The 16,917-nt window shown below is 45.7% G+C and overlaps 1 protein-coding gene across 1 annotated transcript in view; it reads left to right on the forward strand.

Annotated features, from left to right (window-relative positions):
* Window positions 1-16,917, forward strand: part of SMARCC1 (SWI/SNF related BAF chromatin remodeling complex subunit C1) — a 92,074-nt gene that overhangs the window by 53,927 nt on the left and 21,230 nt on the right. The window contains exons 22-25 of the mRNA XM_071734484.1: window positions 7,741-7,796; window positions 9,794-9,908; window positions 10,767-10,921; window positions 16,209-16,343. Of these exons, the coding sequence (XP_071590585.1) occupies window positions 7,741-7,796; window positions 9,794-9,908; window positions 10,767-10,921; window positions 16,209-16,343 (461 nt within the window). The remainder of the gene's footprint in view (window positions 1-7,740; window positions 7,797-9,793; window positions 9,909-10,766; window positions 10,922-16,208; window positions 16,344-16,917) is intronic.

Here is a 16,917-nt window from a genome sequence, read left to right on the forward strand (position 1 = left end):
AGGGGAGATTGAGGTTGGAGATGGGGAAGGAATTGTTGAATTTGAGGGTGCTGAGCCCCTGGGTGCCCAGGTTGCCCAAGGAAGCTGTGGCTGCCCCATCCCTGGCAGTGTTGAAGGTTGGATGGGGCTTGGAGCCCCCTGGGCTGGGGGAGGGGTCCCTGACCATGGCAGGGGGGGCACTGGGGGGGATTTAAGGTCCCTTCCAACCCAAACCATCCTGGAATTCTATGATACTTTATTTTTGGCAGGAAGATTTCTCCTGTGGTCTCCAGGGTGTGCTTGAACTCTGAAAAATGATGCAGGTGTTGCTAAAATGAGCAGACTTGGAGCACTTCATTCCCTCTGCATGTATCCAGGTGCCTGTGAGCTGCTGCTGCAGGTTTGAGCCCCTCAATCCTCTCATGATGGACTCGTGCACAGCACCCACCTGTGACCTCCCAGCCCCTCTCCATGGAAGCCCCACTTGGTTGGCCAGCTCTGTGGCTACCAGCAGGAAGAGAGAAAGCCCCAGTGGCTGTAGAGCCCTGGCTTACTGTGGAAAATGTAAATTTTGGTTTAGGTAACAAGCTAATTATCACATTCAGAGCCAGGACTGTTCTGCAGCAGCAGTGTGTTTCCTCTCAATTAAATATTAATCCTGAAACCTGACTTTGGGTGGGTTGTGTGTGTTGCCTTAGTGAAAACAAAGGAGATGAGGATGTCTTGAGGGCATCTTTAAAGTATTTGCTGAGCTGAAGCTTGTGCTGGGGACTCTGTGCATTTGTATGTGGAGTTTTGCTTATTGTTCTTGTGCCAGTGGAGGTCACAGATTTGCTTATGCTGCAAGTGTCCTGTTTGCTGGAAATGCAGTAAATTCTTACTGTGGAAGTATCTTATCCTTGTACCTGGTGACCTAAAGTCAATTTAACTTCTGTGTAAAGTCCCTGGGCTTCATCAGAGATCAGTTAGAAGCTCTTCATGTCCTACAGACCAGAGCTCTCTGTTCTTGGGGGTAAAACCAGAACAAGCTGCCACAGAGACAGAAGAAATCTGCTGCTTCAGACTTGAAGAGAGGCACGAAAGGATGATGTTGCTTGCTCTGCAAGTAGTTTCTCCCTTTTGAAAGATGTTCTGTAGTGTCTCACAACCATCTGCCTCTTGCTGATTTAAGAAACAGCATTAATTTGATTTCCCACAGCCTGTGAGGTATAATACCAAGCCTGCTAAAGAGGTTTTAGGAGCATCATTGGTGCAGTGCAAAAGGGATTACAGGGTCTTTGTCATTACAGGGAAGTCTTTCCCTTTTGTAACAGGGTCATGGATCTGCAACCAATCAATTCCTGGTTGCATTCTCTATTATGTATTTCATTAACCTCATTAGGTCATAGAGGAGAATCACTATGGGTGGGTTTGTAGCCAGCTGAAGGGCAGGAGTTGTTTCTCTCATCATCACATTAGGAGCTCAGAAAGGGTTTGGGTTTTTTTTTTTCTTGATCCTTTCATATTTCAATTAGAGATTATTATTTACAGGACTCTAATTGTTTTGAGGTACTTAGAGTAGCTTATAATTTAGAAGCACAAGCCTGCTTCAGCCCAGGTAAACTTATTTCATTCCAAACTACCAAATGGGTGGTGATCTCTTTCTCCTGGTGCACGTGGTCTGGCAGAAGGATCCCCTCCACCTCCCCAAGCACAGAGCAGCTTCTGCCACTGGGAGCTGCAGAGGTGTCACTGCAGATAAGGGCTTTGTCCCTAACACAAAAAAAACAGTTTTCAAAACCCATTGACTCCAACCTGCCTCAAGTTGTCATCCTGACTTGAAAATAATATTTATTATTACAGCCAGGCCTAGAAAACCTGAGTGAAATCAGGGTGTTTGTGAGAATCTTACTGTCACATGTAGGTACCTTCTGACTTTCTTGGTAGCCAGATGTGTCCAGCTGGAACAGAAAAGAACACTGGGGTTGGAAAGTGTCAATGGCACAAGGGAGAGTCCAAGGGCAGTTTTCCTTACTGTGAGGTGTTCTATGCCCTTTATTCTTCGAGAAAACTTTCTCTGAAGGGTGGGCAGGAAGGAGTTTGTCTTTCTGGGGTCTCCTGTTTGCCTTGGGACTTCCTGTGCAGCAGTTGCTGAGCTCTTACCCTGGGCTACAGATTCATCCAGAGAAGCTGTGGCTGCCCCATCCCTGGCAGTGTTGAAGGTTGGATGGGGCTTGGAGCCCCCTGGGCTGGGGGAGGGGTCCCTGACCATGGCAGGGGGGGCACTGGATCAGCTTTAAAGGTTCTTTCCAAGCCAAACATTTTAATGATCCTACTAAATAAAAAAATTAATATTTACCAAAATTTGCCACAGTATTGCAGAGAATTAATACCAAGCATTAGGATCTGTGCTAATGCTTGCCAGGTAGAACATTGCAAACCTGCACAAAGCCATCCTGTGCTGCTGTCTTCAACTCAGGTGTTGCTGGACACAGATTTTGTGAAAAGCTTTACCTTCCCATGGGGAATCCTTGAAATGCATTGTCATCTGAGAACAAAAGGGAATTCAGAGTGGAAAGGCAGTTCAGTCTTAGCTAAAAGACATGAAACCAAACTGACTTTTGAAGTAGAGAAGGACAGTTTGTCCCTTACAGGACTTTATTTCATGGTGTTCTTGGAGGCAGCTCACATGGTTATTGCCTTACAGTTTTCCTGCCAGTGTGGTTCAGGATCTAGCAAGGAGCATTGTCACCTGTGAAGTTTGCCTTCCTGAGCAGATCATGTGCAGTTGTGTGGAAAGAACCTTCTGGAGAATTTTTTCCCCTTCCTTGGAGCATAAACATGAAGCTGCAGTTTCCTGTGGGAGCTCCTTTGGATGAGGAGCCTTCCAGAGATGGGGTGGGCAAGGTGCTCAGTGCTCCTATGGGGTGCTGAGCCTTGAGTCTGTGCTCAGCCTGATTCTAGCCTGGAGAATTTGAGTTCCAGGTTCTCATCTTCCAGAAGAGAGAACAGATTATCAAGCTGTTAGCTTTTAAGAGACAGAAACCTCCTCGTTTTTACTCTAAAATCATCCACAGTCCAGAGCTTTTCTGCCCTGCTTCACTCTGACTGGGAGTTTTGTTGGAAGCAGATCTTCAGAATTGCTCCACTTCTCCCTCTGGGTAAGTTTTGGGCTGTTTAGGACAAATAACTTTTTTTCTTTCAATTACTCTGTATTCTAGGAATCTTGGAAGGTCTTAGGATTTGGTTTATGTCACCCCAGAGTGGAAATGTTTGTATTCCTGTGTGGTGTTTGCCTGCTTGCAGCTCATGAGCTTTCATTCTGCCAACCCAACCACACTTGGAGTGTTGGGCACTTTATCTTTCTCTTTCTTTTTTTGTTACCAAAGGAGAAAATAAAGCTTGTTTTGTTAAGCTCTCCCTTTCATTCCTGAGGAGGGATGACACTTTTCAGCCCAATTTGGAGCTCTGCTTTTAGGCTGGAAATAGCTGTCTGACAAAATCTAATCTCCATTTGCCCAGTGACATTATTAGGTCACTAAATCCTAACACTGAGATAAAACTTCTGAGGAGGTATGTCCCCAGCCTCCATAAATTAAATTACGGTGGCAGATACTGCAGATAAGTAGGTTTATCATCTTGAAATAAGCCAAGAGGAAAACCATTATCCTTCAGTGAGACATCTGAGTGTGTTTTTCTTACGTATGGAAGGGACTTCTAAAAAAAACTTCCCTACAGAATTGTTGCTATGAGAAGCAAAAGACTTTGAACACCTCTTGGGTTTTTTTCAGCGTAGCAGACGGGAATTGCCAGTAAAACGAGGATTACAGAAAATGAGCACCCAATACCAGCTAAGGATTTCAGAAGCTTAGGGATGGATCAGGGCTTTGCACCAGCAGTTTCAGGTTGGGGTGGCAGCATCTCTTGGAGTCCATGGTCCAGCAAGCTCCTTCTTTAAAGGTGTGCATGAAATTGTGCTGAGGTTTTTGGGTCTGGAGATCTGAGGTCCTAGACAAGGAGTAGGAGGTTGAGCTGATGTTGTCCCGTCTTGCAGAAGAGCTGGGTGCTGTAAATAGAGCAGGATTTTGTGACCTTCTAAATAATCCATATGCTAAACATCAGCAAGAAGAGTTGAGATACCATCATGGTTCTCCATGAATAGGTTTGTTGTTATTCTCTTACCTCAGAGTCCTGCCAGCCTTAGAAGGAACATTTTAAATAAGTGTTCTATAAAGGAGTAGCTTAATGAACCAGGTTTTAGCCCCAAGAAATGGATACTAAGCACCAGAAGATGGAAATTGCTGTTAAAACATACACTTGTCCTGAGGTGTGTGCATCCAGCACGTGGTCACACAGAATTATAGAGTAATTTGGGCTGGAAGGGACCTCCCAAGGTCCCCCAGTCCCAGCCCTGCAGTATCAGGGACACCTTCACCCAGATCAGGGTGCTCAGAGCCTCCTCAACCTTGAACATCTCCAGGGATGAGGCCTCAACCCCCTCCCTGGGCAGCCTGGGCCATGGATCCACTGCCCTCCTGGGAAAGGACTTGTTTTTAACATCCAATCTAAATCTGCTCTAATTCTCTATTCCTCATCCCATCCCTCCAGGCCCTTGCACACAGCCCCTCTCAGCCTTCCTGTAGCCCCTTCAGATACTGGGAGGTCACTATGAGGTTTCCCTGGAGCTTTCTCTTCTCCAGGCTGCACAACCCCAGCTCCCTCAGCCTGTTTTTATAGGAGAGGTGTTCCAGACCCCTGAGCATTCCTGTTGCCCTCCTCTGGACCCTCTCCATCAGTTCCATGTCCTTCCTGTACCGAAAGCTCCAGAGCTTGGTGCAGCACTCCAGGTGAGGTCTCTCAGAATCCCCCCTCTCCATCTCCTGGCCCTGGTTCTTCTGGTGCAGCTCAGGATGGGATTTGCCTCCTGGGCTGCAAGCACCCACGGTTGGCTCATGTCCAGCATCCTCCAACTCCTTTTCTTCAGGGCTGCTTTCTAAAACCTCATCCCCCATCCTGTCCTGATGGTGTGGATTGTTCCAGCCCAGGTGCAGGACCCTGCACTTGCTCATGTTGATCCTCACGAGGTTCATCTGTGCCCACCTCACCAGCTTGTCCAGGTCCCTCTGGATGGCATCCCATCCCTCTGCCTTAGCAACTTGCTGCTGGTGCTCTTGTGTCCTGGTTTGGGCAGGATAAAGGTAATTCCTGTCTTGTACTTTTGCTTTCAGCTGAGTCTCTTTTAAGCAGGGGCTCAGATTCAGTTGTCAAACCTGATACCATGGGTTTCATGTTGGGTCTGTAGAGCAGTGAGGCTGTTACCTGGGCTTCTGCTGAAACTCAGATGGGATGGGGCCAGCTCAGGTGCTGCTCAAGAAGCAATCTGTAACACAAGGGCTCTGTTTTGGCAGAGCTCTTCCTGTAAAAGCTGTTGGAATGCCAAGCAGACTGGATGGGAGGTACCAGCTGAAGAGCTCTGTCTGGTCAGCCAGAAAAACAAACAAATGGGCAATAAGAGGAAATATGTTGTTGTGTGTTGAAACTCAGGGGTTTTCGCACCTGGAAGGGCACTCTGGAGGTGCCTGTGGTCAAGGTCAGGTTTTTTGTTGGTTTTTGGGGTCCAGCTGTGGAGGTTTAAGAGGTGCTGTCTGACCCCACACTTCATGGTGGGGAGGGAACCTGCCAGCTGCCCAGCTTTGCTCATCTGTTCTGACCTCTGAGCAGAGGAAGATTTCTTTGGGTGGACACTGGGTGGAGGTCTCTGATGATCAATTCCCAACCAAAGGCTGTGGAGGTGCAGGGGCCTCCTGCTGCTCCCCATGGAGGTCTCTCCTCACATTGTGCTTGGCTTGCTGCTCCTTTTCCGTAAGGAATTACTTCATGACTCCAGTACAGAAGCCTTGGCTTGGAGTCAGGAGTTGTCTCCTGTCATTCCTCTGAAGATTCAGGGCATGGTGTGAGGCTCCACCTCCTGGAGAAGTCCAGGGAATTGTTACTGCCCAAAGAACCCCACTGGTGGTTTTATGGAGAGCCCTGCCCAACCTGCAGCATCTCTCAGCAGGACCCGGAGCTCACTCAGTGCCATCATCTCCATCACTGCTGGCACTGGTGGTGCAGCTCCAGCTCTGGTTTCTCAGAGCACCTTGGGGAATTTGGTTTCTAAAAAGCTGGGGGTTAAAAAGCCAGCTGAGCAGGCTGGCCTGTGACCTGAGTCAGGAGGGGACTTCACTCGGCCTCAGCTCTGTTCCTTGCTTGCTTGGTTGGTGGTTTGGATGCAAAGGAAACTCAGAGCTTTCAGCTGGTAAATTGTTATTTCCTTGCTTTATATCAACCCAACAACCAACTCTTGTGCTCAGATGTGATTCCTTCTTGTTTAACACCTCTTAGGAAGCTGCAGGGCTCTTGAGGAGCTGCAGTACAGCTCTGTTCTCAGTGAGAAGGTGCAGAAGGTGTTGAGGTTTAACTTGGGCCATTTCATTGATCCATTCTTGAGTACAAACCCACAAGTGTGGGTATTATTAGGGGAACATGGTTTAGAATCATGGAATGGGTTGGGTTGAAAGGGACCTTAAAACTCATCCAGTCCCAACCCCCTGCATGGTCAGGGACCTCTCCCCCAGCCCAGGGGGCTCCAAGCCCCATCCAACCTTCAACACTGCCAGGGATGAGCCAGTGGTGGACTGGACCTCTCAGTGCTAAATTAATGGTTGGACTTGATGATCTTAAAGGTCTTTGAACCAATATGATTTTGGGATTACAGCTTGAGGAGGAAGAGGATGAATGATGGTGGGAGGTCTGAGTTGAGAGCACTGTCCAAGAACATCTGCCATAGCATTACACCTTTTGGCCACTTTCTTTAATTTTCATGTTCAGTTCAGATTGAAACATAGGTTTGAATGTATTTCTGAGGGCTTGGGTGCAGTTTTAGAGTGGTTTTGGGACAAATGTGTTTGGAGGAAGAGCACAAGGAACCAGGGAGGACTGGAGAACCAGGCAGTTCATGAGGAGCAGGAGGTACACAGGGTGGAAAATGAGATTTCCCATCAAACCATTTCACCATCAAACTGCTCACTGCCTTGAACTGGTGGGTGTTGGGCCAGAAATAAGAAGAGATCCTTAGTTTTTTAAGAACAGAGTCAATGCTTTAACAAAATTTTGGCTACTTAGTGTTACTCTGGTGTTGAATCATTGTTTTTAAGTTGGCTTGGGAGAATTCTGATATTTACACCACCTGCAAAATGGGATTTGTATCTCGAGGAGACCTGCAGTGCATGACAATGCCTCTGGATAGACCTTTCATCCAAAGTAGCTCAGGGGATCTTGAGCTAAGGAGGAATTACAAGTTCAGCAGCATCATAATTGAGGTTAAGCAGGGAACAGAGGACCATCTACAGCATCAAATTGGCTGTATTGGGAAAAACACTTTATAATACTGCAACTTCCCAATGGGGATTACTGTATGGCTTGAATACTGCAGAGCTGTGCTTGAGCTGCCCTCACATAGCTAAACCTGATGTCTCTGCTGGGTTCTTTCTGTGTGTGCAAACTGGATGGGGCAGAGCACAGATAATGTGTTGCTTGTTGGGCTGAAAAGAAAGAGTTAAAATTGCAAGCAAACTTGGTTTTTAGACTAAAAGTACTTTTTAGTCATCAGGAATTTAGTGGTCTGGCATTCTTTATACTACTGTCAGTGTAGAAAAGAAAATTTTAGTTAACCTTGACACAAATGTTGAGTATGGTGAAGTGACCCTCTGGCAATTCCAAACACTTTATTTGTTTCCTCAGATGGAGCTGAAGAAGAAAAAATGGAAACTGAGACAGAAGGGCAGCAGGCTGAGAAGGTAGGCTTGGCTCAATACACTGGTTTTGAAAAGATAGTTCTGACACTTAGGGACATTCTTATAGGTTCATACATTCTGAAACAGTGTGTGAGCAAAGTAGGTGGTAGGGTCAGTGTGTGTGTCCATGGGAGCAGCCTCTACAGAGCTGGTTGATAAAACTCTGCAAGGAGGCTGGCCTAGCTCTTGGTTATGGGTGTGATTTTGTACTTTTAGGTCTGATGCATCCTGCCCCATAAGGATCAGATATTTAGAAATTCATCCCTTCAACCTGCTGATAGTGCCTACAGGAATGCAGCACTCTGGGTGCTTTTTTTATGAGCCCTGGTCCCCAAAGCCAGTGCCTCTGCTCAGAGAGTCTGCAGGAATGGCACTGGCTGGGATTGTTTCAGATCTAAACCTGAATTAAGCTGAAGCCCTGGAATTAGAACATCCCTGCTGAATAAATGGCAGTGAGGGAGAGTGCAGCACCAGGTGGTGTTTCTGTGTTGCCTCCTTTGTCAAATGAATGAGTGCTAATTAACCTGCTGGCTGCTCTGTGGGGCTTGGTGCTGCTTCTCCCAGGAGCTCAGTGACTGTTTTCAGGTAGTTCTCTTGCTGCCTTTCTGGTAAATATTCAGGTACATAGATAGGTGTAAGTGTAGAAGACTTGGTCAGAGCTTGAAAACACAAGATTCTGTAGAGCAGAATAAATGAGAAACATACAGATCAGTTTGGAGTGTTTGCAGGGGACAGGTGATGCTTCCAGTCACAGAATCACAGAATTGTCACAGTTGGAAAAGATCTCTAAGATCACCCTGTCCAACCATCAGCATCCCCTGTCCCCAATGGAAAAGTAAAATATATTTATTAAGATCTCTATCTCCATGCCCCCTGGAGCATGTCCTGAAGTGCCTCATCTACACAGTTTCTAAATACTTCTAGGGATGGTGACTCCACCACCTCCCTGGGCAGACCATTCCCACACTTGACTGCTTTCTCAGTAAAGAAATCCCTCCCAATATTCAGTCTGAACCTCCCCTGCTGCAGCTTCAGACCATTCCCCCATGTCCTGTCATTGTCCACAACCTCCTGTCCCAACACCCACCTCCCTACAACCTCCTGTCCCAACACCCACCTCCCTACAACCTCCTGTCCCAACACCCACCTCCCTACAACCTCTTGTCCCAACACCCACCTCCCTACAACCTCTTGTCCCAACACTCACCTCCCCACAACCTCCTGTCAGGGAGCTGGAGAGAGAATGAGGTCTCCAAGTCATAAGCAGAAAGCTGCTGCTGAGTTCATAGAATAAAACTCACAGCTGGAAAAGATGTTTAAGATCACTGAGTCTAACCCAGCTCTGCCAAGGCCACCCAAGTCCCTCAGTACCACATCTCCAGGGCTTTGAAAATCCCAGGGCCTGACAACCCTTTCCAGGAAGAATTTTTTTCCTAATATCCAATGTAATTTCATTAATTCTAAGGCATGTAGATCTTAACAAGAAATATTTTTATTTTACTTCCATCTTGCAAATGTTGCTCTGTTCCACCCATTCCTGGTCAGGAAACACCTTCCTGGCACGTGCAGCTCAGCTGTAGCATTTATTGCCACAAGATGCTGTTGTGACCATGAACTCTGCAGAATTTGGAGCTGTGAGGATAGTTGAATACTGTATAAAGGACCCTGGCAAGGGTATGAAACTTAGGCACAAAGTACTAGAACAAAGAGGGGCAGCAGAATGGGTGAGAACCTGCTCTTACCTGGCAGCTCAGGATTTCTGTCCCTGCAGCTGGACTCAGGCTGGGCTGGGTTACTGAACCTCCAGACTTCAGGCTGGTGTAGCAATGGCTTTGTTTGTTCAGGTTTCAGCTGTTTGTTAAAATGGGCTTTAGTAGCAGTCAACTTGTACAATTTAAACTCTTCTTTTGACAGTGAATGAATTAGAAAGCTATAAACCAAGTTAACAGCAAATGTCTTCTGTACCCCTCATTCTTCCACCCATCTTTCATCCCATCTAGGTTGAAAGCAAAGCAGAGAGTGAAATTGAGGAGGGTGATAAGGTACAAGAAGGAGAAAATGAGAGAAATCCAGAAAAAGAGCAAGACAGTGAAGCTGTGGCTGAGCCCAAGCCAGGTAATGGTTCCCAGCTGTTCCTCAAGCTGTGTTACCTTTAATAGCACATATTTCTTTCTATAAAGTGGTTGGAACAGACCATAAACTCAGCTGTGGCAGAAATGTTTCCTCTTGCCCGTCAGGCAGCTTCATGGTTCAGTAGTAGATATTCCAATTTAATTTCACTGCAAAACTTGGGCACTAAATTCTTTCTTGAACTCCCTGCAGACCTCAGCTGAGCTTCCTGTAACTGGGGGAAGGAAGGGGAATGGCAGAGTGTGTGGAGATCATCTCAGTTATTTTCTTTTGTCTCTGTTGCACACCATCTGATCACTCTTGGTGCAAAGAGATGGGACTGCTCACTTTTACCCACAAGTTAATATGTTTGCTTGTTTTCCCTGGGAAGTGATGCAGAGCCTTCACTCTGACAGGCTAAGGAGCCCTCTGGGTTTTTTCCTTTGTGTGACATCATTATTTATTTGCAGCATGTTCCCCTTGTACAACATGGGTACACTGATTTATTTATGTATTTTTTTCCTGGAACACCCATTCAGTATTTTAGCACCAGGTAGAAGAAGCAGCACGTGGATTTGGTGGAACAAGAGAGGTGATTTGGGAATGCAGCTGGAATTGTTGTGCAGCTGATGCCAGCGGGTGGATGGGCAGGGTGGGAACTCAAAGCATTCCAGGTTTCCCTGTTTGTTGGATCAGATCCTCTGAGACTGGAGCTGTGCCCCTGACAGCAGTTGTGATCCAAAGGGCTGCAGGAACGTGATGGGGTGTGGATGAATGAATTTGTTTGGCTAATAAAGTGTGGGTAAACTCCTGTTATCAAGGGGAAAACGCACGTAACAGACTTGGCTGTAAATCTCATTCCAGAAGAAAAGGAGGCAGAAGAGAACAAGGAGAATGTTGATGCCAGCAAAGACAAAGAAAATGAGGCTGGGAAGAAGAAAGTGGAACATGAAATCTCGGAAGGAAACGTAGCCACAGCTGCAGCTGCTGCCCTTGCCTCAGCTGCCACCAAAGCAAAGGTTTGTTTTCTGCAGTATCCGTTGGCTTGGTTTCCAGCTCACAGTAGAACTCTTCAAATGGTTCTTTGTTCCAGATCTGTGCCCTTTCGTGTTCTAATACCTTGATGGAGCACAAGTGCCATCTTCAGTTCCTTCTGCTTGAACTCCTAGGAGAAATAATCTCATTTCTATTTAGGCAACTGCTTTTATGATTATGTAGTCGAGGAACATCCCTAAAAAAGAGCCTTGAAATGAACTTGTCGTGTGTGGGAAGACTTTCCCCTGATGAATAGGTGTGGCTGTGATGCCAAGGACATAGATATAAAAACCCTGGCATTGTCCTTTTTGCTGTGCCATCAGCTCTTCTCTGGACTTCCCACAAACTACCAGTGCTTGGACTTTCTGTAAGAACACAGAAATGCTCATTCCCAGCATTGCAGTTTTTCACAGACCATTTCATGATTTTTGTGTTAAAAGGTACTGTGTGTCTGTTCCAAGCATGTTCTTGCCTCCCTATCACTCAACTTCTGTTTATTTGTCTCTAGTCTGTTAATGAGCTGTGGTGTGAAGCAGTGCCCCAGCTAACAGCTCTCCTGTACCCTGTAATTACTAATTGCATGTTGTCTCTGATTTGCTTTTTGCAAGCACCAAACTGCCTTCACTCCTTCCAGAATATCTTGTTCAAATTCTGTTTTCTCTTTTTAATTCAAGTGATAGTTTGGGTTTCTTAACCACTCCTGCATTTGGTGGCAAGTTGCAAGTCAGTTTTTATAGATACAAAAAAAGCATAGATAGTGTTTATTTCCTGAGGGACATCTGAGACAGAGCAGTGGACATAGTGGGATAATGCCTGTGTTTTACTGACTTTCCCAGCCTGATCTTTGACTCTTGTGACTTTCAGCTTCTCCAGTGGCAAGATTTACATTGAGGAGAGTGTGATGACAGATGTTGCCATGATGATGCTGTCCCTCCTTTACACAAACCCATGAGGTTTGAGGAGATTTTTAGTTATTGCCTTTCAAACCAGGTTCTGAAATCACAAATTGCCTAAATTCAGAGCCAGCCACCCTGGCTGTGAGGGATCCCATTTCCCAGGCAAACTTTAGGTTCATTATTTTGGTGGCTCCCTTGTCCATCACTTTCCCTGTCCTTGTCAGAACCCGTGGTGCTCCAAGCCCCAAGCCCTTTTACTGGGACTAAGTTACTTTTGGTTCATCACACTTACAGATATTTTCAGCCAAGTTGAAAAAAATCCTGCATATGTATACATAAGGAGGTGTGAAATTTAGTCTCTGTTTTATGGAAGGCTACTGCATCCAAATAAAGATGATCTCCTCCTACTTTCCTTCCTTTGGTGGCAGGCAGTGCTAGAGGGAAAAGGGACTTGGCTAACAGCATTTTTCATTATGGTAATAATACTATTGTAGAAGAACTTTAGCTTTATATTCCAGGAAATAGTATGTTGTAATTAGGAGAGTCACACTTCAGAGTAGAATTCCAATTCAACAGCCATTTCACTTCCCATTTGCACTTAAACCCACACAACATTCAGGCTTTCAGTGAGCTGTATCTTGGCTGAGAGAGTAATTGAGTTTTTTGTAATAAACTCAAGATCTGGTCATGTGAAGAGCTGTTACAAATTTGTTTTCCTTACAGTTTTATATCAGAGGAACATTGCAGTAGAGTTCTACAGAAAAACAGGGGTTAAATTTGGGCACTTGAAGTTTTTTGTCCTTTTCAGACGTGACACCTTATTGGTGAAGCCACTTGTTTGAGAAATGATGTGAGAATATCTGTGTTCTTGCATGTAGAATGGAGCAACAATTTAAAATGTGCTTTTACAGGTTATGCCTCCTTTACAAACAATATTAGAATTATTTGGGTTTCTTTTCCTCATTTTCTTCTCACAATCCTGTATCAACATAAGCTAGGTTTTCCTTTCTGTGCATAAGCACCAAGTAGGAGATGTTCCCTCTGCTGCAGCCTGCCCTCTGCTCCTGTCTGACTTTGACTGAGCTGCAGAGCTTCTGGTGGAGATCTTCATCCACCACTTCCACAGCCAAAAAGGACTTTTCTGGTCATAATTTGACTTTCCTGCCTTGCACTGGTCTCATGACTTGCCTGAATTTCTGTTCTGGAGGTATCTGGGATTGAATGCACCTTTTCCAGAGGACACTGGTACTGAAGCTGCCAGTGATGCAAAACCTCCTAAATTCTCCAGAAGTTTTCCCATGGTGGTAAACCTGGCTGCTGGGATTTGTTCCTACTTTGGTATGTTTCAGCCACTGACCACAGTACCATTAAAAGAGATAAAAACCCTTTGATCACCAACCACTTTTTTGTTGTGTTGCAGCTATTTAGAAACAGAAAATTCATGAACAGTAGGGACCCTCCTGCTAAAATCATGATGATTCCTTTTGCAGACATCAATATCCCATCTTCTGTTTATAGGCAGATGAAAAGATGTCATTGATTCCTTTTTGCTCTAGAACCTCACTGGAGGACCTTTTACACCTCATGCTCACGTGTGCATGGCAGGACTTGGGGTTTTCCCATTGTGTGCCCTAATTTACAGAGCTCTGTGTTACCTGCTGCTTTGCTGCTTCTGCTTCATTCATGCTCTTGACCTTGCTAACAAAACCCAGGTGGAGCATTTAGTCACAAGGGAGGAAGAGGGAAGGAAAAAAGAGGAGTTTTCTCTGCCAGTTAGAATTTCAGCTGACATCTCACACGTGGCTGAGAAGACTTCAGCCCAGAATCCCAGTGAGCTGGGACCCAGAGGCTGTCCTGGGGTCTCTGGTGGTCTGGTTTTGCAGTTGTCAATATCAGGTGTCACACTCCTGCTCTTGCTGTGATGAGTTAATTTCATGATTAATTGGGATTCTTCAGTCTGAAGAAGAAGAGGCTGAGGTGAAGTCCCCATCCTGGCTGGAGGGGTTCAGATGTGTGGACTTGGCACTTCAGGACCTGGTGTTGTGGGCATGGTGGGGCTGGGCTGACTGTTGGACTTGATGATCCTAGAGGTATTTTTCAACCTTAATGATTCCATGACTAAAGCTGGGTTTAAGCTGATTAGGGGCTGAGTTAGGTTCTATGAGACTGCCTGCAATTACTAACCCTGTTACTGGGTCAGTAACTGGTCTTGTGATTCCTCTCAAGTTTATCAGTATTTACCCAGAAACACGATTTCTCAGCACCCAAATCAGAGGCAGTATTGGGGCTGTACTTGTGTTTAGGTCTCCCTGTTTAAACACCAAACCAAGGTGGTGGTGTAGCCACTCTCCCCCTTGCTTGGTGATGCCCAGGCCCTTGACAATTGCTGTGTCCCAGGATAACCTCACAGACCCTCTGCTTCTCTGCTTATTTGTGATCCAGGGAGGTGCAGTGACACCTTTATCAGGCAGTTGGAATTTTGCCTCTTTTCTTTTTGTCAACCATAGAGTCAGGAACAAATTGCTGGGTATCCACTTGAAGCCCTGGGTAATGCCAGGCTAAAGGCTTCTAGGAATCTTTAGGAAAAAAAAAAAAAGCAAACTTGAATGATGATTTCCTTTCTGGTGTGTATTTTGAGACCTGTCATTTAGCTAAACATGTGCCTCGCTGGGTTGATGTTAATCTGGTTTCATAATTAAAACTGCACCCATCAGGCAAGGCAAGAGGACTGCTGAGAGGCTGCATGTGTCAGCAAAGGTCCTTCTGTCCCTCTGCCTTTTCCTACAGATGAGTTTGTTTCACTAAAGAGCATTAATTGACATGAAGTGTTGTCACTCTGTCAGCCACTCAGTAACTTTATTCCAGAGGTGTTCCCTGCTGTGTGCTCAGCATTTCAGTGCTGGCATGGCAGGGAGATGTGCTCAGGTGCTTCCCCTTCCCTCAGACTGTACCTGCTTTCAGTTCAACTTAGTGAGCATCCTGCATGTGCTTTATCTACATTTGCTGGAGACTTTTTTTACTGAATGGGGAACGCTGTCAAATTTCACAACGTGTCAGTGATGGAAACAATGGCAGGGTTTTTTTGAGAAATTCTGTTTATAATTAGGATTACCAGGGAGTTTTATAATGCTTCCTTTCTCAGCTCAAGATTTCTCTCATTTCTGAGCCAAGCTTTGGGGCACAGCTTGCTAAATTTGAGTCTCTGTTTGCAGCTTGATGCAGCTTGAGCTGGATGACATCCAGCTTTTTCTTTTTCTTTTTTTTTTTTATTTGTTTTTCCTCCTTCCCCTCAGCCCTCACCTTTTCCTTTTCCAAAGCCAACCCTCTTTTCTCCCTCAACCTTTGGACGTGTCCGTGAGGCTTTGCTTGGGGACAACAGTCAGGAAAACATCTTTTGACTGTTAATGCAGAAACTCCCAAGCAGTGCACGTGATGGGGGTTTCATTCTGAGTTTTATTTTCATTTTGAGCAGCCGGCTGTGAAGTAAAGCTGGTAGCAGGCATCATTAACATGCCTTTCACACTTGGAGAGCATGAAACACTCTCACAGGCTGCCTCAGACATCACTCATATATCTATGTATAGGTGTGTCCTGTATCATTTTTATTTGAGCATGTCTGTGTGAGCAGGAATATTTACAGAGTAGATTCTGTGAAGAATTTATTTGCCTTTTCTTGCAGTTGGCTTTTGCAGTTTAAATACAGCTTTGCCTTAAGCTTTTTTCTGCCCTAGGAATACTGTGCAACCTGGTTATAAAAGGAAACTGGATTGTAGTTTTTTTAACAGTTTCTTCTAATATCTCTGTAGAGATTTCTCTGCCAGCTCCCCCTCGCCTGGGGTGGAAGTGCTGCTGGTTTCATGGTGTGGTGCTGCACATCACATCTCTAACTAGAGACACGGATTTATTGAGCACAAAAAAACAGATTTTAATACCAAAGGCATCCAAGAGCCACCTCGCTGCTTTTATGGGTTGTTCCAGGTAAAAAGCCTCCTGTGTGTGTTTTGGTGAAAGCTTTTTGGATGACCTACAGCTGACTCAGTGCAACATCTCCTTGCTCCCTCATTTGCATTCCCAATGAAAGTTCTCTCTGTTGCACAGCACTCGGGTGGCTTGGAGGCAAAGCTGGGCTGCTGGTGAGGGCTGAGCATCCACAGTACCTCTTGTATTCCAACTTGACACCTATTTATTTGCTTAAAAGCTTAATCATCATCCAAGGGCTCTGATTCTGAGCATCAGATGGGTAACCTCATGCCCCAGTTTCTGTGCACAAGTAGAGTAGGGTAGCTAAAGCTAGATGTGGGCATTGTCTGTTCCCTTTTAAAGCACTTCATTTTGTGAGAAGTTTGTAAAGCACAGACCTGTGTTTTGTCCTCAGCACCTGGCAGCAGTGGAAGAAAGAAAGATCAAGTCCCTGGTTGCCCTTCTGGTAGAAACACAGATGAAGAAGCTGGAGATAAAACTTCGCCACTTTGAGGAGCTGGAAACCATCATGGACAGAGAGAAAGAGGCAGTAAGTAGGGGAGTCCTGAGCAGAAATTCTGCATTAAACCAGCACTGCCAAGACTTACATATGCAAACAGTGGGAAAACTTGCAGCTTCAGCTGTTCCACACCTTACATGGGTCTCCCTGCCTCAGCTAAAATTCCTGATTACCCCCTGCAGTAGTCTGAGCTCTCTCCTTGCTCCAGACCTTCCCTGTCCTGTAAGCAGCAGAGTGCTTGTACCCTGGATTTGCTTCCTAATCCTTACTCAGATCACCTAAGCATGACTGTAGAATTGGTCCTGAGCCTTTCTGTGGCCTTATCATGTGCATGATACCTGATGGACAAATGGCTTTTCCCTGGAAAGAGAGTGGATTGGCTGGAAACCATGGAGAAGGTCTCCCTAGGAGAAGGGAGACAGCTCTCTGCTTTCCTTCCTGACCCAGCTTAAACCAGAGGTTTGGTTCTAATTCTGTAGTTCAGGTTGTTTTGGGTTTTTTTCGTGGCCTTTCTCAGTGGGAAAGTCTCAAAGTGAAATGCAGCAGCAGCAGGACACATGCACAGCTTCTCATTTGGGGCTGGAGGGGGCAACAGCAGCTTCAA

Source organism: Heliangelus exortis, chromosome 2 (genome assembly GCF_036169615.1).
Source record: "Heliangelus exortis chromosome 2, bHelExo1.hap1, whole genome shotgun sequence".
In the NCBI taxonomy this organism is placed as follows: domain Eukaryota; kingdom Metazoa; phylum Chordata; class Aves; order Apodiformes; family Trochilidae; genus Heliangelus; species Heliangelus exortis.